The 23,462-nt window shown below is 45.5% G+C and overlaps 2 protein-coding genes across 3 annotated transcripts in view; one reads left to right on the top strand and one right to left on the bottom strand.

Annotated features, from left to right (window-relative positions):
- The first annotated feature begins 316 nt into the window (after positions 1 to 316).
- DUSP4 (dual specificity phosphatase 4) lies at positions 317 to 6,107 on the top strand. Its single transcript, XM_071431683.1, has 4 exons — positions 317 to 827; positions 3,585 to 3,721; positions 4,138 to 4,357; positions 4,495 to 6,107. The coding sequence occupies exons 1-4, from the start codon at positions 434 to 436 to the stop codon at positions 4,878 to 4,880; spliced, it is 1,137 nt and encodes a 378-aa protein (XP_071287784.1). The 5' UTR covers positions 317 to 433; the 3' UTR covers positions 4,881 to 6,107.
- Positions 6,108 to 6,178: 71 nt separating this feature from the next.
- The window catches only part of TNKS (tankyrase), a 128,392-nt gene continuing 111,108 nt past the window's right edge, over positions 6,179 to 23,462 (bottom strand). Inside the window, exons 18-27 of one of the 2 annotated variants that reach the window (XM_071431680.1) lie at positions 23,077 to 23,265; positions 21,462 to 21,735; positions 20,725 to 20,807; positions 19,008 to 19,128; positions 18,353 to 18,450; positions 16,909 to 16,983; positions 15,576 to 15,681; positions 14,511 to 14,697; positions 13,590 to 13,746; positions 6,179 to 11,588 (exon numbers count right to left, since the gene is read on the bottom strand). In XM_071431680.1, coding sequence (XP_071287781.1) covers positions 11,502 to 11,588; positions 13,590 to 13,746; positions 14,511 to 14,697; positions 15,576 to 15,681; positions 16,909 to 16,983; positions 18,353 to 18,450; positions 19,008 to 19,128; positions 20,725 to 20,807; positions 21,462 to 21,735; positions 23,077 to 23,265 — 1,377 coding nt within the window. In that variant the 3' untranslated portion in view covers positions 6,179 to 11,501. The remainder of the gene's footprint in view (positions 11,589 to 13,589; positions 13,747 to 14,510; positions 14,698 to 15,575; positions 15,682 to 16,908; positions 16,984 to 18,352; positions 18,451 to 19,007; positions 19,129 to 20,724; positions 20,808 to 21,461; positions 21,736 to 23,076; positions 23,266 to 23,462) is intronic. The other variant, XM_071431681.1, reaches the window with a different exon arrangement.

Raw genomic sequence — 23,462 nt, 5'->3', positions numbered from 1 at the left:
CTGTCTGTCTCTGTGTGTGTGTCTGCCTGTCTGTGTCGAATGCTGGGCGCGTGCCCCGCAGCATGTGCACGTGCGCGTGTGCCCCTCAGCGTGCGCGGCCCGGCGGGCTCCGGGCGGGGGTGACTGGGCGCTGCCTGCGGTGACAAAGGCCCGCCGCTCTCCCCCATTCACAGCCCGCGGCCGGCGGGCGGCGCGGACGGGTTTTCTTTTTTTGTGAATGGAGGCGGTGACGTCGCCGGGCCCGCGCGCCGCCTCCCCTCCATTCATGCGGCCCCGGCGCGCGGCGGAGGGGCGGGGCGGGGCGGGGCGGGGGCGCGCGCCGGCCGCCGCCGGGTAGTAAAGGCTGCGCGCGGCGCGCGCGGGGGTGCGCGAGCGGCGCGGGCGGCGGGCGCGGGGCCCGGCGGCGCTCGCTCCCTCCCTGCCCCCTCCCGCCATGGTGGCCACCGAGGGGCTGCGCGAGATGGAGGGCAGCGCGCTGCGCCGGCTCGTGGGCCGCGACGAGGCCGGGGCCGGCGGCGCCGCGCGGTGCCTGGTGCTGGACTGCCGCCCCTTCCTGGCGCACAGCGCCGGGCACATCCGCGGGGCGCTCAACGTGCGCTGCAACACGATCGTGCGGCGGCGGGCCAAGGGCGCCGTGAGCCTGGAGCAGATCCTACCGGCCGAGGGCGAGGTGCGGGCGCGGCTGCGGGCCGGGCTCTACGCCGCCGTCGTGGTGTACGACGAGCGCAGCCCGCGCGCCGAGGCCCTGCGCGAGGACAGCACCGTGGCGCTCGTGGTGCGCGCGCTCCGTCGCGACACGGCGCGCGCCGACATCCGCCTCCTGGCAGGTACCGGCGGGCGGGGACACCGGGAACCAGGGGGGGACACCGGGAACCAGGGGGGGAACCGGCCGCAGACGGCTGCCCCCGCCCGGGAATGGGGCTCCGGGCTCGCCGCGCCCCGGGCAGGGCGCTGCCTTCTCCCGCCCCCGGCCGTCCGTCCTGCCCAAGTTGGGAGCCGGCGGGAGCGCCGGGGGCCGCACGCACCGGGGCGCGCCGCCCGGAGCTGGGGTACGGGACGGTGGCAGCGCGGCCATCAGCCCCGAGCGGGGGTGCCCGGGCGGTCTGAGCCGGCTCAGGGGCAACGATTGGGCGCCGTGGCCCTGCCCGGGACCTGAGGGAAGTGAGTGTGTGGGGGGAATCCCCGCACGCTTTGTTCGAGTCCATCCCCAGCCCCACGGAGGTGCGGAGGAGGTATTTGTGCAGAGTCAAATACCGGCTGTCACGGCGATGTCCCCTTGCAGCGGGCAGAAAACCCGGGGATGCCTCTGTGCTCCCTTTGCGACTACAGCAGGGATCAGGGTCAGTTCCCTCCTCTGCCGTGTGTTAAATGGGAAGCTGTGCACATTTGGAGCTGCTGGTCCTGAGAATTGAGATGATTTAGGGGCGGGGGATGCTCAGCTGGGGTTCCTGGATGAGCTCTGTGGGGCTTTTTCTTTTTTGTTTACAGCCTGAGAGTCAATTTATTCCTTGGCTTACTTACAGCAGGGGTGAGGATGTGTATGCAGAGTAGCAAATACATTAAGAGGCTTGATAGATGGAGGAACTAGCACTTCAGTTGTACTAGATACAGTAAAAGCAGCAGGAGCTGTTCCCGGGATGCGATACGATGTGCTTGCTGCTGCGGGAGTGCCTGCACAGCAAGGGCTCGCTCAGGAGCAGGCTCCTTCACCGTGAGCCAGCGTGGGGCTGGAGCCACGCATGTGGCAGGAAACGCTGCTCTGCTTCAAGGGTGGCCTTTGTCAGCTGAGAGCTTCTGGTGCCTCTGTGGTTCTCGTGGGAGGTTGGTTGGAATGGGAGCCCTTTTAAGGAACGGGCTCCGAGAGACTCAGTCTCAGCACTACAGTCTTTTTCTTGTGTTCCACAGAGCCACTAAAATGATCTTGCTCTGATTCCACGAGAGCTACACTAACCCGGAGCTGTGCATGCCCAAGTGCACATTTGTCAGGTGCAGGTCACAATGAAGATCCTGAAGTGTTTTGTGCAGGTCAGGCTGCTGCCAGGTTCCCTGTGAAACAGCCCGGCTGGGGGTTGCTTGGCCATGGGCACCTGCTCTGCCTGGCTCCTACACCGGGCAGAGCTGGTATGAACAGCCAGGAGCTGCTGGATCAATGAATCTGATGAGATTCATTGAAGAGAAGCATTTGAAACGGTCTCTTTTTCTTTCCAAGAACCATTCTTTCCAAGATGTTTCTGCCCATCACCCTGGGCAGCTTTTCCCTCTCATGGTGCGATGACCACTGGAGTGCAGTGTGGTAGAGCCAGGGATTTTAGGACCAGATCCCTGGAAGTTGTCTAACAAAGGCTCTTAGTTTTGGATGCTCTTTCAAATTGAAGCAGTAGGACTGTAAAGGGATGTCAGGCCAGGGAAATGAAGCCTCTGCAAACTGTCCTGGCTGCATGGGAGGGACAATGCGAATGCAGTGATAAATCTACTTTAAGGTACTAGAGCCCTTCCTTTTGTAGGGGGAGGAAACCACAAAGGATGCTGGGATGCTGGCAGTGGGGGGCTCTAGCTGCCTAGGGATTCCTGGGCTGCTTGAGACACTTGCATCCATTGTTTTGAATATCCAGCCTTGTTCAGGGCAGTCTTGGAGCTAAGGCTGGATAAGAAGGATGTGTCCTGCTGTATGCTCTGGTAAGCTGAAATCTGCAGGCATAGGTCCTGCAGTTGGTTTGAGTCTTCAGGAACCATCCTGAGAGTCAGACCTTGATCCAGCTGGAGTCTCCTGTGGTGATAGTAAAGTACTTGATTTTCATTGATGTCGAGGCTCAAAGTCAGACCCTTCAAGGATGTCAGGGTTGTTAACTTGATTTGAATGAGAGAAGGAAATGTCACCAGAAGTGTTTATTGGCAGGCCAACACTGCAGTTTCCCTGTCCTGGGAACTCAGGATTTGCTCTTGTTTTGACTGGCATGACAAAGCCCTGACATCCCCTGTGCTTATCCCCCTGGCAGCAGGGCAGAGGAACAAGCTGCTCCACGTTCAGTTTGCACCTGTGTCCTTGGGAAGCAGCAGACACCTCTCTCAGAGGGCAGCTTGGCTGTACCTGGCCAGAGCCAGGGCTTTCCTGGTCTGTTGTTTTGGGACCTCTGAGCTGGAGGGTCAAGCTGGGAATGTGAGACCTGCCTGTCTTTTGTGGCAAAATAATGTGTCAAGGGAAAATGAAAACTGAACAGTCTTTGGCCTCGGAGCAGCTTTTCCCATTAAAGTCTGAGTATGCTGGAAATAAATCCTCTCTCCATTGTCTGAGAGAGCAACCTTGGCCTCAGTCTGGAGTTTTGGCTGGCAGTATGCAGGGGACAGAACCCTGGAGCAGGGACTTTGGGTGGCCAAGATCATTGCTCCTGGTGCTCTTGCTCCAAGGGAATGGTGGGGCCTCAGGGATTCCCCCCTTGCTGCCGAGAGCCCGACTGCTCCTCCTGGGGCAGGGACCACTCTCCATCGCTGTAGCATCATCTAGTGGCCAAGGGCATCTCCGGCTGTGCATTCTGCAGTCCTGTGAATGCGGTCTGGGATAACACTTCGTGCCCCTCTTCTTGCAGGGGGCTATGAGCGCTTCTCCTCGGAGTACCCCGAATTCTGTGCAAAAACCAAGTCCCTGAGCAATGTGTCACCCCCCACCAGCGCTGAGCCCCTGGATCTGGGCTGCAGTTCCTGTGGGACCCCCTTCCATGACCAGGTATGTCTAAAAGCCCAGTGCTCAGCTATCTTGACTGCCCTTCCAGCATTATAACCTGCTCCAATGGGAGTCTCTCTGCTCTCCCTCAGCTGGGGCTTGTGGAGCCAGAGCCCTGCTTCCTTTCCTCTCATGGGAAGGCATGGTGGTCCTCCTAAGCCCTGGGTGTTTGTGTGCCCCACAGGGTGGACAAGCCCACATCCTGTTAACCCACACCTGCCTGTTTCTGAACAGGACAGAGAGAGGGAGATGAAGGGCTGAAACAGGTTTAGCGCCTCAGGAAGGCAGCCTCTGCTCCCTCTTCTGAGGGCCCTGGATCAGGTGCCAGGTTGCTGTGCAGCTCCATGTTTCCAAGCCATCTGGATGTGTGTCCTGCCTCCCACGTCCCCTGGCCAACCAGTTCTTTTCCTTTGTCACAGGGTGGGCCTGTGGAGATCCTTCCCTTCCTCTACCTTGGCAGCGCCTACCACGCAGCCCGGCGGGACATGCTCGATGCGCTGGGCATCACAGCCCTGCTGAACGTCTCCTCAGACTGCCCCAACCACTTCGAGGGGCACTACCAGTACAAGTGCATCCCTGTGGAGGATAACCACAAAGCTGACATCAGCTCCTGGTTCATGGAGGCAATTGAGTTCATTGGTGAGTGCCTGTGCAGAGATGTTGTGTCCATTGGTGGCACCGGTGGGAGGGAGGTCAGCCTCTACCTGCAGGTTTGGTGAGGGGCTGGGCCACAGTGGCAGGGTGTGGTCTCACGTCTCACCCCTGTTGCCCTCCAGACTCAGTGAAGGAGTGCTGTGGTCGTGTCCTGGTGCACTGCCAGGCTGGCATCTCGCGCTCGGCCACCATCTGCTTGGCGTACCTGATGATGAAGAAGCGTGTCAAGCTAGAGGAGGCCTTCGAGTTTGTCAAGCAGCGCCGGAGCATCATCTCCCCCAACTTCAGCTTCATGGGGCAGCTGCTGCAGTTCGAGTCGCAGGTGTTGGCCACTTCGTACGCGGTGGAGGCCGTCAGCCCCTCGGGGACGCTGCGGGAGCGGGGCAAGGCCACCTCCACCCCCACCTCGCAGTTTGTCTTCAGCTTCCCGGTGTCTGTCGGTGTCCATGCCACCCCCAGCAGCCTGCCCTACCTGCACAGCCCCATCACCACGTCGCCCAGCTGTTAGCTCAGGGCCAGGCCAGCCGGGCAGGCAGTGCCGGGCGTGCAGGGGTGCCGAGCCCTGTGATGTTAAGCAATAGTGCCGGACGCTGCCCTTCACCCTGGACTCGCCATCTTTTTCGTAGAGAAATTTCTTACCTCATCTTGGTTTGTTTGCTTTTTATTGTTATGTTTTAAAAGCACGAAGTTGTAAAAGCCACAAACCTTGACACTGTCCAGGCGCTTTGGGGGAGGAACAAAATGGTATACTGGGTTTCCTCAAGTGCCTGGTCTTCACATGTTTCCATCCCTATTTTACTGTCTTGTTTTTTTACACCTCCTCTTCTCCCCATGTTTCTGGCCCCAACTCATCTAGGTTGACAAGGGAGTATTCCCTGTTTTTATTGTGCAGCAGCCTTCCCTCTTGCAGAGACACCTTTGTGTGTGTGGTGGGTGCTGCTTACCTGAGCCAGGTACACTTTGGACAAGCAGAGCTGCAGGCAGGGCCTTGGGGTGAGCAGGAGGGGTGGCACAGGGCTGCCTGCACTCAACCTCAGCCCTGCCAGTGGCTGGGGAGATGAGGCAGGAGCTGGCAGGCACCTGCCAAATCACCAGCTGAGCCTATTCCAGGGGGAGAGCAATCTTTGTGGTTGGGAAGTGGTTTGGAGGGAGAGATGTAGTCTGAAATGCCTCTTTTCTTGCCTCTGTGGATCACTGGTTTCTAGAAAACTTAGGTCCAATCTCCTGTGGCTTTAAGATGAGAAAGAAGAGTTTGGGGCAGCAGTCTGGGCTGCTTTTGATTACTTGGTTCAGTTTCCTCTCCACCGGTCCCACTGCTGCTTCTTCCAAAAGAAGCAGGAAGGGACCTGGGTGGGCTATAATGGAAAAGAGAAGCTGTGGGGTGGAGGACAGGCTGGCCCAGAGGTGTCATTCATCCAGCATTTTCAAGCTTCCCCCACCTCATGACCAGCCCTTTTCCTGTGCTGAGTCTTGTTCACCTGTGCAACATTTCTGCAGCTTTTGGCCCAAGCCTTGAAAATGCCTCATCTTCAACCCACCTGGAGCCTTATTTCCCACCCTACCTCTGTCCTTCCCTCCAGCCCAGTCCAACACACAAGATGCCTGTGTGGCTGATGTACATATGTATGGTTTTGTTCCTTTTTTTTTTTTCTAGAAATTAACTTTTTATTTATTGCCTGAGGGAGGGAGAAAACATTGTTTGGAGAAAATAAAAATAAAACTGTTTTCAACAGTTTGGCTGGAGCAAATTTGTCCTAAAACCAAGACAGAGCAGCAGGTTCTGCACACATTCCATTTTCACAGAGAAACTGTTAAAAATGTATTTATTGACTTTTAAACTATTACAAGTATTGCAGATCAGACATTTAGCCAAGCACACTTATAGATCAAACTCAGTTGTTACAGAGATGTTACCTAAAGTCCACCATGTAGGTAGGCTGAGAATCTGCCCATCGTCTTCAACTTTGAGAGAGAAGGTAAAAGAAGAAATAAATAAATGATATCCCAGCTCCAGGTAATTGGCAACCAAGAGAGGACAAATACAGGACTAGTTATGAAAACAAGTTACACAAAAAAGATCTAGAAATTCAACCCCCAGCTACATTGCCATCTGGCTTGCCACAGAAAGCAATTAGGAATGACAAAGCACAAGCTCATGGGACCGCAGCACAGAAAATCCCCATTTCAATTTCCAAAGCTGAAGCAAGTTCTGCAGATGTTAAGAAAGTGTCAAAATTATCTTGTAATAACAGAGATTCTAATAATCTACATTAGTAATTAATGGGACCAGCACTAAAACTTGCCACCAACACATTCAGCAAGACCGATACATCAAAACTAGCCAGATAATGTGACTTGACAGGCATATGTGTCAGTGTAATGGAAATGCATCTGCTTCCCATGTCCCCTACAGATTCCCAGGCTCATCACCTTGCTTCAGAGATTTTAACACACATACAGTGTTCCCCAATCCCCTGGGTTTCACATCTACTCTGTGTTGAGAGAGGTTGGAACACTGCCGCTCCCTCTCTGCACATCTGTCCTGCCACTCTTGGAAAGACCAGAAGAACACGCTCTGGGACTGTGCCAAGCCACCACCTCTGATCACCAATGGATTCAAGCCTGTGGAGGTTCACAAGCCAGTTGCTACATAAGACAAAAATTTAGGATGTGCTTTTCCAGGTCTTCCCTATGCAGGCTGCAGCATAGCTTACAATGCTGCACAAATATTCAGTTTAACATACCTGAAGCATGCATTAGATGCACGTCCTCTTGGATTTCTGAGCTAGACTTTCTGTAGGCAAAGCAGCATGGAAACAGAGAAATCCCACTGAAAATAAATTCACATATTTCCTGACATTCAGCTTCTGAGAATAAGTAGCAATGTTCAAACTAATCTGTTTTGTGGCTGGACCCTTCCTTTTTACCCATCTTGAAAAATCCCATTCAGGGCAATTTCTGTTAGCAGTCCCATATGGAAATTGCAGGCAGTGCAGAAACTGATGCCATTGCAGGGATGCAGGAGGCTTTTTTGATTTGCCACTGTCTTAAGCAGCTCTCACAGGGCATGCAGTGGCACAACATGCTTGCATCCCTCAGCACCTCACACATCAGGGAGCAGACACCTCCTCTAACCTAGAACGAACAGCAGGAGCAGCAGGTTTCCAGAACCAAGAAAGTGCCTTTTTCCAGGAGCTACTCCCTCCCATATGCCGCATCCCTTTTCTGTGTCTGCTGGCCACCACAGCCAACAGTGCAGAACATTTTGCAGGGTTTTCTCCCTGCTTCAGTGTAGAATTTTCTTCTGGGGTACTCCCATAACAAACAAGCAAAGTTTAAGTTTGCAGGCAAAATAAATTCCTGCTACATAATGCAGTGGGATTCAATTGCATATCATGCAAACACTTGAAACAGAGGTTAAAAAACCAATAGTGACTGCAACATGGTGGAACTAGTATAAGAGGTTTGTAACAGTCTCTATGGAGCTGGGATCAAACACAACTGGTAGATAAAAATAAGAATGAAAAAATTAAATATACCTTATTAAGGTACTGTACTGTCTGCTTTTAATCCTAACAAAAGTTTTGTTGACAGCAATCAGAATGCAGTGTCACTCTGCACCAGGTATCTAAGTCATCAGTCTCATGGAAACAGTTTCAGCAATGGAGAGCAGAACCCTCCTTTGTTAGGTGGTGACTTTTCTTTCTGTTTCACCTATTACGGTCCTGTTGCGAAACTACACAGAAGTTTCAAAATGCTGCCTCAAAGGGACGCTGACAAAGATCAACAGGCCCTGAGAGACACACTGTCCCTGGTGGCAGCAGGTACCAAGTTCTGTCCCTGGTCTCCCAAGCCTATGAGGGCTTAGCCCAGTATTCTCAGGTCCTCAGCTCCTACTGTGCCTCCCACTGGTGACCCAATACTGCAAAATGAGCATCCCCATATCAGGGGACTGCTCTTCTCAGGAGGCCAAAAACTTCATTTCTCAGGAGGCAGCACCTGCCTGGTTATGGGGTCACAGTATTTATAAGGTCCCACTGTAGTCAACTCCCCCAGCTGAAGCAGCAGCGTCTGTACCGTTAACAGCCTGCCAAAAGCACCACAACCACCACCAGCGGGTAACTTTGGTATTGATGGGCAGATCTTCACGTTGTTTTGAACTGTAAGAGCACCTATGACAACATATGCTACTCCTGCATAGGTGTCTGCAACACACAGATGCATCATCAGGCCTGGGTACTCCTCTGTGTCTGGCCACAAACGGGTATGAGCTCACGTCATCACGAGACAAAAACCACTGCAAAATTATTTCCTCACACAGCACCTTTACTCTGCACAGAACATCAGAAACATTAACACTGGCAGTTCAAAGATACTGGAAAGTAGAATCACAGAATATGCTGAGTTGGAAGGGACCCATCAGGATGACTGAGTCTAACTCCTGGCTCTGCACAAGACAGCCCCAGGAGTCACACCATGTGCCTGAGAGTGTTGTCCAAAAGTTTCTCGAATTCTGTCAGGCTTGGTGCTAAGACCACTTCCCTGGAGTCCCTCTTGGTGAAAATCCTTTCTCCTAATACCCAGCCTAAATCTCCCTCCTAATCTCAGCTTCATGCTGTTTCCGCCAGTCTGGTTACTGGTTATGGGAGTGAAGATATTGGTACTTGCCCATCCACTTCCTCTCATGAGGATGTTGAAAACCCCAATAAGGTCTCCCCTCAGTCTCCTCCAGGCTATTTTTATCTTCTAGAAGTTTCAGGCTGCAAAAGGAATCCAGACTAGCCATTAGTTCAACCAGCACATAGGAAACAACAAGCAAGAACAGCATCCGGTGTGGGCTCGGTGGGGCTTTCCTTTTTAGATTTGTTCTTGTTTATGAAAGATGTAAAGTTTTAACTTTCAGACCCACATTAACCATTTTTCTCACCTAAGCAGCACAGCTGTTTCACCATTTAAAACTATGTCTAACTGGGAATGGAGAGCAGCACTTGCTCTGGTCACTATCTGAAACCCTAGAGCAGATAGGCACATCCCCTCATGCCGTTATTAACTAAATGAAAAACAAACCCCAAACTTCAATGGTGAATACAAAGCTTCAAAGCCTAGTGGTGATCTTTGCAATCCTCTAACACTATGAAACGAGTAGCCAAAATACAAGCACCCAATTTTATCAATGAAACTTGTTTAAAAGGACAACTAGGCTAAAGCCTGGCTGGGACTTCAAAGCTACATATTTAATCAGGTCACAAAATGAAGCGAGAACCATATATCCACTGTCAGCTCAAGAAAAGTAAGAGTTCAAGTTCTGTTGGAGTATTGCTATTTCTAAGGTTTCCTTTAGAGATATTACAAAGAGATGATGTTCAGGTAGCCATATTGCATCAAATGACTGATTTTACAGTGGGTGATTACTGGTGATTACTTCCTGTGAGGATGACTTGCTTCAACATTAATGCCTTACCATTAAAAATAAAAGTGTTGTGTCTTAATGCTGAAAGTGAAATGCTCTTCAGGATTAAGTCTGTTTTATACAAACGTGTTAGCAAAATCCCACTTCTGGGGAGCACATATATTTTTATGAACTAAGAGCACACTATTCTGTTGCTTTCTTGCTTTAAGGGGGATAAAACCTGAATGCATGAACTGGATCATCAGATAGTGCTGGTTGATAGGGTAATGTACCACATGTTGTGTCCAAAGGATCGTTTTTTTTTTCCTCTAGATGTTACATGGTCAACACTGAAGCACATCTCCTGGTACTGGTTGTTAGGAAAAAAATTAACAAGTCTTGATCTTCAACCTTCTCTGAAACTGTAAAACACCACAAAAAAGAAACAGTTTCTACTTTTGTTAAATCCATATCCACCATGAGGGGGACTTTTGAAACTGTTTGATGCTGTGCTATGCAATGCTTAAAAATAACTTTCTCCTACCCAGCAAAATAAACCTGGGAATTTGGGAAGAAGGGTATTAAGTGAATAAATCCTAACTTTGTTCTCTGGTATAACTGCAAACAAATCTGCTTGCCAACTGATACTTTAAAATTTTGTTCTCATCAAAATGTGAAACTGATATTTTAAAAAATTATTACTTTTGTAAATCCCTTAAGCTCTTCAACTGTGATGTCACACACAAAGATGTGACAGGAAACTGCTGTAATAACTCTCCCTTACCAGCCCGAAACCCATTTACTGGGTCTCATCTTACAGAGGGACATGAACCAGATACACCCTTCTGTATGAAATCTTCTGACTTTTCACCTGCTTCTCCCAGCAAAACCATACCCTGCTGTAACTGGAGAACATTTCAAAAGCTGCATTGTACTTAACAGGAGCCTTATAAAATGTTCTTTTAGAGATGCCAGAAGAGGGCATGAAGTTCTTCTAAGCACAAGAGCTGGTTCTACCCTTGCAAACACTTCCCAGGGCTTCCCCCAGAAAACTCACACAGACAAGGCAGCAAACTGACATCATTTGTTTCCACTCCAAAGTTACACTCACTCATGTTATCGTTTGCTCAGAGGTGTGCAAAAAAACCTCTATATTGAATAACTTGACCTAGCCCCTCCTCAGATGAAATTTATATTGCATTGTTAATGATTTTAGTCGACTTGACTTTGTGCAAAATATTTTCAAGAAAGTTCTGGCTCAACTTCAGAATACAAAAGGAGAATAAATAGGATCTCTTGAAAACAGGAAATGAATGGTGTATGCTGAAAAGAAAGAAAATGATGGGCTTAATGTAATTTATCTGCAAATAAAATAACTAGAAAAGTAGTGTCTGAAATTTTAACATGTGAGATGGCAGCAATAAAGATTTCCATTTGCACAATAATGTTCCCAAGGTCTAGATCAAAACAATATTATTTTACACATGGTATCTGCAGAGACTAGGAGCCTGAGATATGTTATTAAAAGGCAGTCCCTTGTAAACTTTCCTCAAGAGGAACAGTAGCAGTTGAGTATGCAAGAGTTACTCATTATCATATTCATCAAGACAGCAATACTTTATAAAAGACATACAGCTTATTTCCAGGTTGTTAAGAATTTTATGTGATACTGATTTTCTGAAACATGTATCCATCCAGTCCAAGATTGAAGTCACATCCTTCTCCACTGCTCTGAAGCTACTAGGTCTTCTGTTCTGCTGCTGTTGCTGTCTGTGAGGGAGCTTCTGGTTTCACAATCTGGTATGTAATGAGATATTCCGGGTATGCCTGAAAGTAAAATAAGAAACCCCTGATTTATGCAAGGGTAACTCAGCAAGTTCCAGTTTTTGCATTTCACTAAACAGTGACCAGGAAGGACAGCACAAGAACCAGCTCTATGTTCACAGCATGCAAGAAAAAGTGGGTGTTTCAAACCTAGCCAGCACTGTGAGGAACTGCTGGATATACTTAACACCTTGGTTAATACACAAACAAAAAGATGTTTCTTCCACACAGTCACTGCCAGAAATTGTGTGCAACAGGAATTCAGAGTTACTCTCCTTGTTAGCTAATCCTACAAAGTTTTTTTAAGTTCCTCAAAAATTTCAGATGACTGATAAAGTCTGACCTCAAAAGGGACAACAGCTTGCAATGTAACCTGCAAAGGCCTTTACTGGCAGTAAAATCTTGGCCCACCCAAAGCACATGACCCAGTAAGTCATCTGTCCATTTATCCAGTGTTTCCTGGAGACAGCTGGTAGCCAGTTCAGTCCAGAACAAAGTTAGAGTTGATGGAGGGCAGGGCCCCATTCCAAGGAACCTCGACAGATGAGAGGAGACTGGGCCTACAGAAGCCTCATGGAATCAAGCAAGGGCAAAGGAACCTGAGATGAATTCCTTGTAACACTGCAGGATGAGAAGCTACTCAGCTGAAAAGGTGATGGGGTCCTTGGGAGACAGCAAGCTAAAGCAGAATCAGTGGTGTGTCCTGGCAGCAGTAAAGGCTATGAGCATCCTGTGGTAAATTACCAGATGTAGCAGCGACTGCTGTTTATTCAGTACTCCCTCCTTGACCACATCTAGAAAACCACACTCAACTTTTAGGTTCTACAAGACAAGAAAGATGCCAACAAGCTGGAGCCCAGTCCAGCAAAGGACCAATAAGATAGGGGCAGAGAGCACAGGATAAAGAAGATGCTGAGAGAGAGATGGGCTTGTTTGATCAAAAAAGAAGGCTTTGTGAGACCATAATTGTCACTCTATCATAGAAGGCCACCTGACTGGTCAGGCACAATCTGTGCTTACTTAAGCTGTGCTGGCAGTCTTGAATCATCTCCTGGTCTTGCATGTGCGTTCCATGAGGATCTGTTCCATGATCTTCCCAGCTACAGAGGTGAGAGTCACCAATCTGTAGTTCCCTTGTGTCTACTTTTCTCCCCTTTTAAAAAATCCAAGTGATGTCTCTCCCTTTTTCCATTCACTGGGGTCCTTGCCTGACTGCCATGACTTTTCACATATCACAGAACTACAGAATATTCTGAGTTGGAAGGAACCTGCAAGGACACCACCACGTCCAACTCTTAAGTAAATGACCGATACAGGGATCAAACCCATGATCTCGGTATTATTAGCAGCATGCTCCAACCAACCAAGGTAATCTCAGGGTGTGATGGAGAGTGGCTTGGCAACACCATCAGCCAGCTCTCTCAGGACCTGGGATGTTTGTCATCACAAATTTGTGGTTATTCAGTTTGATCATGTGATCTGGGAGCCACCCATGGTAGTAAACAAAACACTTCTATGGAGTCAAGGTCTAGCTGAGTTCTTCAGATTAAGAATCAATTTTGAAGACTCCTGTGCTACTCCAGCTGCCATTTAAGAGTAGTCTCTGTCACTGCTGGGAGCCTACAGGTAAAAAGCCCAGGATCCTCAAGATGTACTGGAGCCCCAAAAATGCATGTGACCTTGATGCTGCAGTAGTGCCACTAAAAAGCAATAGGAGTAAGACAGCTTGCTGAGAGAAGCTACAATTCTTAATAGACTCCATCAGAGCTGCACAGGGGAAATTACACAATTCTGCATGGCATAAATCAGAGCAGATCAGTGGACAGGAGTAGCATTTGCTGTCTAGATACAGTTCACTGTTTATTTCCCCATTTCAATGAAAGAAAACCCAACAACGGAAATCAGCAGCATTATCACAGCACGTTTGTTCTGGAAAGCAGGCACAGCCCATCTCCAGCTCAGGCTCTGTCCTTGCATAAAGGCAGTCCCAGCTAAGCCACCTACCTGCTCCCCTCTGTAGATGACATACTCAGCGTAAGCAAGTCCATTCACGCTTGGCCTGCCGATAACAGAGTGGTGCCCGGGAGGGGCGTGAGCCATTTTCATTGTGCTGAACTGAAGAAAGGATTTGCCAAGGGTCACTCTACAGAAGAGCATTTGTCTAAAATGAAAAAAGAGAGTATTATTTTCAAATATCTTACTAGGAGTTGTATGCTTCCAGAAGGACTTCAGTCTTTTGAGTTTATTTCATTACAATTAATTTCTCACGGCTTTTTAGAGAAACACTTAAAGAACCCAGTTCTAAGACTGTATAAAACCTGTCACAAAAATCTTTCATGACACTCAGAAGGGAAAACACACAGTTTGTTTAGTCCTCACATGGAAGCCTGTTCTAGTTCATTTCATATAAAGCTGTTGAAAGAAGCTGAAACTCTCTGTGATCCTACCAGCAGGGAATGGACAGGTGTCAAAGTGTGAGAAACACACTGATCTACTCCAGGACAAAACAAAGCTGCAATTAAGTCCTGTTCCAAAATTATCTACCTCCAATATTATCTGATCCACAGTACCACACTGTACTGCTGACCACCACTTTGCACTGCAGTTTTGTCCTGAGAGTGCCTGGAGTTTAATTGCTATTTTCCCCTGACTCTTCATTTTCAAACTTGCTGTTTCAAGCCTCTTTCCTGAGCCACCACTCACTTTGATTTATACTCACTGCATGCTTAGATGTAATTTTTGACCTTCCTGTGGGACTTGCTGCATTTATACTCGTTTTGTTCAACCTTGACAAACGGAAAACTGCATTTTTCCTGCCATGACCAAGCTCAAGTGGCCATTCCTTGCCTGCATATCACCCTGTGCCAGGATCATAAAAACCAGGACAAGCAGAATTATGTGTGGGGAACTCTGCTGGATTCCTACCTGTGGCAGATGTAACAGGACCTGTCTTTGTGTGTGGGACAGCCAGTTCCTCCTCCTATTCCATACACATATTGGTTGCTTTTTGAGGAGTTCTCAGCAAAGTAAATTCCAGCTCCAAACATTCCTCCAATGTATGCATGCCTTTCATCAAATCCTTTGTGAATGATAGCATTAATAAAAGGAGACCCTAGAACAGTGACACAAAAAGACACATACTTGTTAAGTTGTATAGTAATCCAGGACTCAATGTCAAGAGGCGTTGATCTGCCTCAAATAGACCATTAAATAGCAGAAAGTGTGCTCAGTCAGCTGCAAGGGGGCGATACCCAGCAGGATGCAGTGATGTGTGGGATTTATCATTATATACCAAAATCCCACGTGTGACTCATTTCTTACTCATTTCACAGATCTCATTAAATGGCTTTCCCCCCACTCACATTTCAGTGCAATTTATCTTGTCAATGCACACCCTCTCCAGGAGTCAGCACTGCTTAAGGTGGGGCAAGGTGTCAGGACAATCATACCCAAAACCAATTTCCTATACAGAATCACAGAAGAATCTAGGACAGAAGGACCTTCAGGCAATTGTCATTTGCAGGCATTTCTAGAGAAATCTTGCTGAAACTCGTGGTTGGTTTTGATTCCTTTCCCTGATGCTTGCCTAAAGCACCAGGGTAAAACACTTTTATTGTGTGCTGCTCCCCTCATTTAGAAGACACCATGTCTTTCTCACAGCAATGTAACATCATCCCAGCAGCTTTACTGGAAATGACTTTACTGGGGAAATGACTAAGATACAGCTTAGCAAAAAACCTTCCTCTATCTTAAGAAACCAAAACATAATAAAAGTATTTCTTATCCAGTGTAGCTTTCTGGATGGCAGTTACCACACAGAGTAACTCCACCACCCCCACACCCCCAATGCACCCCCTGCACTTCTAGTGTAGAAACACAATTACTTGCATAGGATGGTGACACAGCAACAATAACATTGCCTATGGGTCTTTGCAAGGTTTGGGTTTTTTGTTAAATACCAATACATACAAAGAGACATTACTTCCTTACCGTGAAACAGCATGCGCTCATTGTGATGATTGTGATTCTCCTCTGAGACCTCCTTCTGCCTGTGACAGAATCTCTCCCGCAACTTCTTGTTCACTACCTTCTGAATCTGCAGTAGAACAACAGATCCAACCATGCTGCTACCATAACATTTCAATCTCTCAAATGTATTTGTATTGCAATTGAAATGAAATCTAGTTTCACAGAGTTCACATTAATTTGACAGGGAAACTGACAGAAGACACATGAATGCTGTGAAGAAACCCCATGGCTGTTCTGCACGCAAAGCTGAAGTCTCTCCAACAACTCTGTAGCCCACACCTACAAATAGTTGAAACTACTGTGAAACTGCAGTCTAAGTCCTCAGGTTTAAGGACACCTTTCAGGCTTCTCACAGAGCCTTCAATACCACAAAGAACTACAAACTGAAACTCCTTCCTGCTCTGCTTTGAGCTCTGTTGACTGATCTTGTCTAGCTCTTTGAAACTTGCTATCTAGTTTAGATTTATTTTTTATGAAAAGAACCAACTTTTGGTTCTTTTCATAAAAAATAATGAGATGCACTGTTTAATCTATGCATATAATTTCAGCCACATGCTCTTAATACCACTGAGGTTTCTGTAAAGGACTTCACCATTGATTGGGAGTAGGATGGAAGAAGAGTTTACTTCAGGACACATGATCTATTGGACCAAGTTGCAAAGGTTCTGCACAGGCTTACTTCTCAAAGAGATAGGCAGCAGATTTGCTGAAGCTCAGAAACCAAGTTCTGTTCTGATTCCCTCTATTTCCTTCTCCCCAGAAAAAGAAACCAGAAAGTGTACCTTCCCTCAGAAAGACAACACTATTTTCTAGAATACCATGGCTTGGAAAATGCATTTTTCTAGTTGGCAAGGGCAAAGGAGGTGGTGTCAAGCTGGAAGGCTGCACAGGGAGATCGAAACTTCTTATTAGAAATCATGATCATCCTTTCATATACTCATACCCCAAATCCCCTTTAAAATGGCAAGAAAAGACTACAGTGAGAAAAGAGATAAATCTGTGTTGCAAGGGTCAAACACAGAAGTTATAGGCCTCTGAAATTCAGTCAGGTTCTTCACCACCTCTGTCTTCAACATCAGTCCTTCAGACTCCTTTAGGAGCCCAAGTGGACACCTCTCCCTCATTCCCTGTGCAGAGCATGCATTCATTTTAGCACTTGCATTAACTCTGTTTCTGAGTACCATTTCAACAAAAAGCCTTAAATATAAAAGGGCAAACCATCAAACTGATTCTGCCTGCTGGTATAAATACTAACACACTTTACCACAGAAAACTGAAAGCTTTTGAAACTTACCCTGATGACATTGTATCTGTTGAAGATCCCGCCAGCATTTCCACCATCCCGATGCTCCCGGATTGTACTTTGCATCTACATAAAAACCCAAAACTGAATGTTCAGCACATAAACCTTCCCAGCAAGGCAAAGGATCCATGCAATGTCTCAGTATATCACTGGCAACAACAGACAGTCTTGATGGAAAATTAATTAAAAAGTGTAAAACCCGCCCCCCCCCCAAAAAACCCCCCAAAACCCACTCTATTTTAAATTGAGGTATACCCTAATTTCTCAAGCACTCAATGATGCAATTATCCAATCTTGTAATAAAAATCCACGTAAGAAAAATAGAATAATGGTACTTGCTATCAAAATGATATACAACTAGAAAACCATCTTTAAATTAGAAAAAAGCAATATTTGAGAATTAATATACAAAAAGATCACTTCATAGTAATAACAAATGTGATTTTAATGAGTTTAGTTTGCATTTCTTAGTATTAGGGAAATACCTGCACTGTAAATTCTCTTATGTCATTAGAAGAGCATCTCTGATTTCCTCAGAAATAGTTTCATTGTGTCTATTAGAGAAGTATTTATAGCTACAGCAACAATATTTTGTAATAGTTCAAATAAATATTCAAATTTACTATGACAGACAAGTGACCCTTTCCTTCAGAAGAGTTTATAAAAAGATCTGCACAAACTCCAGTTTATGAAGTTACTAATAAAAAATATGCCCATCTAAGCTGGCAGCAATCCTGATTTTCTAGACTTTTTAAATGACTCCAAACACTTCTGTGCTATAGTGTAGGGACATGACACAAATAGCAAATGCACAGTAAAATGGAGTTTCTACCAAACACAACACTTCAGGAAGTCTCTTTTCTGTTATGATTTTTGCTTTCAAAATGGTATGTGTCTGTAGTTTACTTAAATAAAAGAGCATGTGTGTGTGTGGGAGGCAAAATTACAGTCAATTCTCAATTGTCCAAGAGCTGTTTATCTGGGTTACAGATTAACTAAGCCACTGAGACAAGAGAAAACAAGCTGGTTCACAGAAAATGCTTAGAGAATCACAAGGCCTTGATGCCTTGGTTTCACACACAGCTTTTAATTCTCACAGGTCCACCCATCTACAGAGAGCTGTGCAAACCCTCCCTATGAGACAATATCCAACACAAGATCCAAAACACAACAACAAAATAAAACTGGAATAACACTAAGTGAGCAGAGACCACTTATTAAAAAAATTGGCAGGACATGGCAAAATAATTTCTATCATTGTTCTATATGAAAGGACAAATAAAGAACCTGAAACTTCATATCAGCACTATGCAATTCATACATCAAAGCCTGTTTTAGCACTTTCAGCACGTACTGCACACTTTAGCTCTGACAGGTTATCAGTGGAAAGAAAAATATACAGCCCCTGAAGCATTAAGAACAGGACTTGGATTACCTCCTCTTCTACAGACTGATACTCCTTATCATCAGGAGCAAGGTCAAGGAGAATGGTCCCCTGACTCACACAGTGGAAAGTCAAATAAGGATTGGTACCTGCAAAGAGAAGGAATGAAAAGGAGCAAAAATCAACAGGAAAAACCAATACCAGCTCTATTTGTATCCATCATCATCATTGTTCTTAAACAACCCCAGTACAGAAAAAGCAAAATAAACACAAGGCATAAGCACAACCTCAAAAAAAAAATGCATGTGGGATATAATTGCCCTCTTTCCATAGAAATGTGGGGCAGCTAAAACCCTATCAGGCCTATCCTTCAGGATATAACTGGCCTGGGGGTAGGTATGGAGGGCAAATCATATCCAAAAGCTCCTCTCTGGGTGAAACAGGGTCCTGAGAAATGGAAACAGCTTCCAAAGCTGCCTCAGGGGTATCCATTCTCTAAAAGGACATGTGATCACTTGGTCTGGTATCTCCTTAATATATTCTTTAGCTATCACAACCCACTCAGCCACCATGTCTGCAGCAAACACACTTCTCTGACATCCAGATTCTTTCAAGTCTGGTGACAACGCCTACATTTAGAGAAAGTGACTTATGGGAGCCTGTTGTGTGGTACACTTAGACTAGCCAGTGAAAGTGTCACATTTACCTTGCTGACCTCCTAGAAGTCTCTCCACACCCTTTATTAATTTGTGGCGATGTCCATATGCATTGATCCCAATTTCTTTAAGTTCCTCATGCCCCATGTCAGCCAACACATCCAGGGTTATCTGGAAAGATGAAAGATCACAAAAATCACTTGTCAAACCTGGCCTGACTTTCAAGGCTGGAGACCTATCCCTCCAGAAATGGGAAAGTATTCATGGTGCAACCAAAAGCATAAAGGTAGATAATGTTTTGCTTCACTTCTACTTGCTGCCACCTTCTGGCAAACCTGTCCCTATCACAGGACCATACCCAGCTGCTACAGACTGAAGTTGTGCAAAACTTTCACTTCTCTCACACCAATTAACAAGAGCTGGTTCTCGAAGAAGGTTCTCACAAACATTTTTACTTAGGTAGAAGGGGGATAAATTGAAATGCTGGCACAAATATGGGAGTGCTTTTGAAGCATTCAATGTTTCACAGTGTTGTACAATTCATTACTTTCACTACACAAGCAGATATTAATATTCTACAACCTTACTAATAATGAGCCAAGGTGAAAAAGTGTACATGAAGGCAGTGCATGGAAAACCAGCTTAAAAGAATAAGCTTAAAGAAGATGAGCTTGTTTTTTCTACAAAGAAACTTATAAGAAGAGCTAGATGATTTCAAAATGATGAATATATTGAATCCGATTTGCATTGTTAAATCTTATTAGCAGGGAAGCTCTTAACAGGTTAGGAGTCAAGGAAGCAAAAGTAGAACAAGACCAGCTAGGCAACAGGAAGGTGTGAAAATAACAATAAAACCTGAGAAGTGAACAGGTTGGTTTGAGGTTGGTTTCCCTCTGAACAGAAGGAGTTCCAAACTAAAGAGAGGAGCTTACGCTTCATGTATGAGAAGGGGAAAAGTTCTATGGTATTTTATCTTTGAACATTTTATAGAAACAGCTGGAACTGTAAACAACACATCACATTTCAAACCTTTGTTTCCTGATTCCTCAATAAAAGATTAGCAGCAGAGGCCAGAGGAAAAAATAATCATCAATTCCAGTCTCTTGAACTTTTACCTTTCACTTCCACATGTACATCCATCTCAGTCATGTAAACAGATCAATTTAACTGCAACATGTTAAATTTAAGAAATGGTACGTAAAAGGAATCTACAAATTCATTACAGGTACTTCTGCCATAAAACGTAATGAAAGCTTGAGAAATTTACATTAGTTGTACCCTTTTAATATATGCTGAATTACTGATAAATCTGCAGGTTTTAATCCCCTATTTCTCAACTAACCAAACTATCACATGTAGCACTACAGGTGGTGAAAGGCTTGTTTGGCTGTCAAGACTGCTGAAGGACAAACACAGGTGACATTTGAACCTAACTTCGTTATAGTCATCATGTTCAAAGTTCACAAGGTTCAAAATAACTCTCAGAATACAAGCCAAATTGGCAGTCACAGTGTATGTGTAACTGAAAGCTACTTGACACCTGAATCACCTGAGATATTTTCATAGGTTTTGCAACTTCACCATATTTGTATCTGGCAATTCATTTGCAGAAAACTGAAAGAAAACTCGAACACACTTCTTTTTCTGGAGATGTGAAGTGTGGGTTTTTTCCTTCCCTTTTTCAATTAGAAAATGAAAATGTCACTCAAATTTATTGCATTAGTTTATCTCCTAAACACAGAAATAGAGATGAGGCTTGCCACTTACCTGTTCTGTCTCAAAGATGTCCCGAAGGTGTTCAAGACCCAGGCTTTTTAGGAACTGGGTAATGTTCATGTCAAGACCAGAAACTGTAAGAGAAGAAACAAGTCTTTACATACTATACATCTGAAGTAACAAAAACCAAATCAACCTCCTTAAAAAAAAAAAAATCAAGCAATACCACTGATTCTCTATAAAAAGAATCAGAGTTTGGAATTTTAAATCAATTTGTCTATGTCTGTAATAAACAATCTACTTCCACTGTGTCAAAGCTCTGTGCAAAGCTCATCACCGTTCCCTCTTCAGAATCAACTATTAAAAGCACAAACCATCTGTGACAAATACAGGCTCATAGTGCAAAGAGAAGGAAAAGAAGGGTGGGTATATTTTTGCTATGCACCCCCTTAGATTCTGACCTAAAGCATGGACTTCAGATACTAATCAAAGGGTTTAAAAACCTTGGCAAAATCCCCAGCCATCACAATCAAAACTTCTTCATCAAAATAATTCTCATTAGATTTTCTTTATGAAGTCAATGACCATCAGGGCACCTAATCAGATCTGCATTTGTAGTCAGACCTAATGACTGACAGCAAACACAGATGAACAGTTAACAGTGAACAGTTAACAAACACCAGACACTTTAGAAGACTGATTACAGTTCAAACTGCACAGTATTTTCTGGCTAGTCAGAAATGCTTTTCAGATGAACCAAGGTCTATTTTGATACTAAACTACTGTACTTCTGGCAATGTAAAGTTGTCCAGCAGCAAATGCACCTTCTCCTTCCTTCCTGTCAGTTCCTGCAGCTCCATCCCCAGCATTGGATGCCCCTCCCACGGCCAGTTCTGCCAGTGGCCCCGTGAGGTTATCGATGCTGCTGGCAGCACTCAGGCAGGACGGTGTGGAAGCTGGAGAGATCACAGAGGCACTGACAACAGTGGCCTGAGGCTTGAAGCATGTAGGCAAAGCTTCTGGGGGCATTGCATCTATCAGCAGAGCTCGGATATCATCAGCCTGAAAAACAGAAAGAACACCCAATGTGAGCTCCTACTGTCACAAGTCACTGATCTCTGGAAATAACTTTTAATTGCTTTATTTGATTGTTCTGGTCCCCATTAGAAAGAAAACTGCCAGCTTCTGTTACAGGGGAATTTACAGTTGCAAGAACATTTTGATTCACCACTCAAGACATAGGTGAATCAGGTTCTCCCCATTTCTAAAGGTAAATAAGAAGCTACATCTAATTTTTTTCTGGCAGAATGGCTTTGTAAGTGCTAAAGCCAGAGAGAACAATGCAGCAATTTTACTTGAAATCCTTCAGAACCTAGGACAGGAAATGCCACTTCGGAATTTCTGTCAGGCTCAACTTCAGGTGCACTGGAACAAGGTTTCAGTGGAAAGATTACCACTGCCTTTGCTATAATCACATCTCTTGGGTTAGAATAGAAAAAAAGAAGGACAGGAGCCCAGGAGAAGTATGGTCTTAGCTAACAGCTGGATTTAGCCTTTATTGACTTAATTAAACAACACCCTCATCTTCAAGAACTTCCTCCTTAAAAATTCTTGTAGAACATGATTAAGACACTCTTATTTTCCTGCAGAGAAATCAAATAATTTTCATATCCTTCATCACAAAGCATTTTTTCTAGAGCTCAGATTACTCGAGGATATTTCTTGAACTCGCCATAAATAAATCAATAACCCTAAAAGATACTTGCACTGAGACCAGACACAGCATCCAATTTGGTTGCATTATCTATTCCATCAAGATTGTTTAAGCTGGGGCATACATGTTCATAAAACCTTATTAGGCTTTTAAACCATTTACAAGAAAGTTTACAGAAGCCAGTTTTAGAAAAAGTTTGATAGCCACCTGCAAATTTTAGAGGTAGAATGAATTCTTTGGAATTTTCTTTTGGAGTTAATGTTTTAAAAAGGAACTGAAGTAATATGGAGGCACTGAGCATAACAATCCACCAAATGTTCCCATTCCTCTAAAGGCCCATCTGGTGTTCCTCCTAGGTTCAAAGAAATAATCACCAACAGTACAGTTTTTTCTGACCATCAGAGACATTTCAGAGAGTTTTATTCCTGGGAATGAGGAGATTGATTCCAGGAGTGAATACTTAAGGAGAAGCAAACCTTAAATCACAAGCCATGCTAAGATTTCAGCCAAAGGAAAATTCCTGGTCCCATGGATAAAAAGCCACAAAGAGGCACCCAGGAGATGCCCTTCTCTCTCCACCTCAGCACAATGGAAGCTGAGGACTGCTGATGCCAGGGAGCCATAGAAATGAATTTAATATGCAAAGTACATCCTTCAGAGCAGCCTGTGGCTGGCTAATATGAACTTACTGTTGCCAGGTCTAGTGGTGTCTGACCCTCTTGGTTCTTCATGGTTGGATCTGCTCCATGAGCTAAGAGCAGAGCACAGAGCTGTGTCCTTCCTTTTTGTGCAGCTTCATGCAAAGGTGTGAATGCCCATTTATCTGTTGCATTTACACATGTATTATATTTGATCAACAGTGCTGCTATGTCCACATGCTGGAAAACACAAGAACATCCTAATCAACATGACACTGGTAAAACATACATTCCTTTTTTTTGTGCTGGAGGTAATGGCGCCTAGAGACTCCTTTGGTTTCTCTTTCCTGTGTCACAGGAGCAGCACACTTCTCCAGAGACCAATTCATACTGCAGCTCCACTGTCATCTGTGTCTGTGCACTAGCAGATCATTCAC

Source organism: Agelaius tricolor, unplaced genomic scaffold (genome assembly GCF_023055355.1).
Source record: "Agelaius tricolor isolate 1412-34295 unplaced genomic scaffold, bAgeTri1.0.p SCAF_8, whole genome shotgun sequence".
Lineage (NCBI taxonomy): Eukaryota > Metazoa > Chordata > Aves > Passeriformes > Icteridae > Agelaius > Agelaius tricolor.
This window is presented reverse-complemented; position numbering and strand designations above follow the sequence as displayed.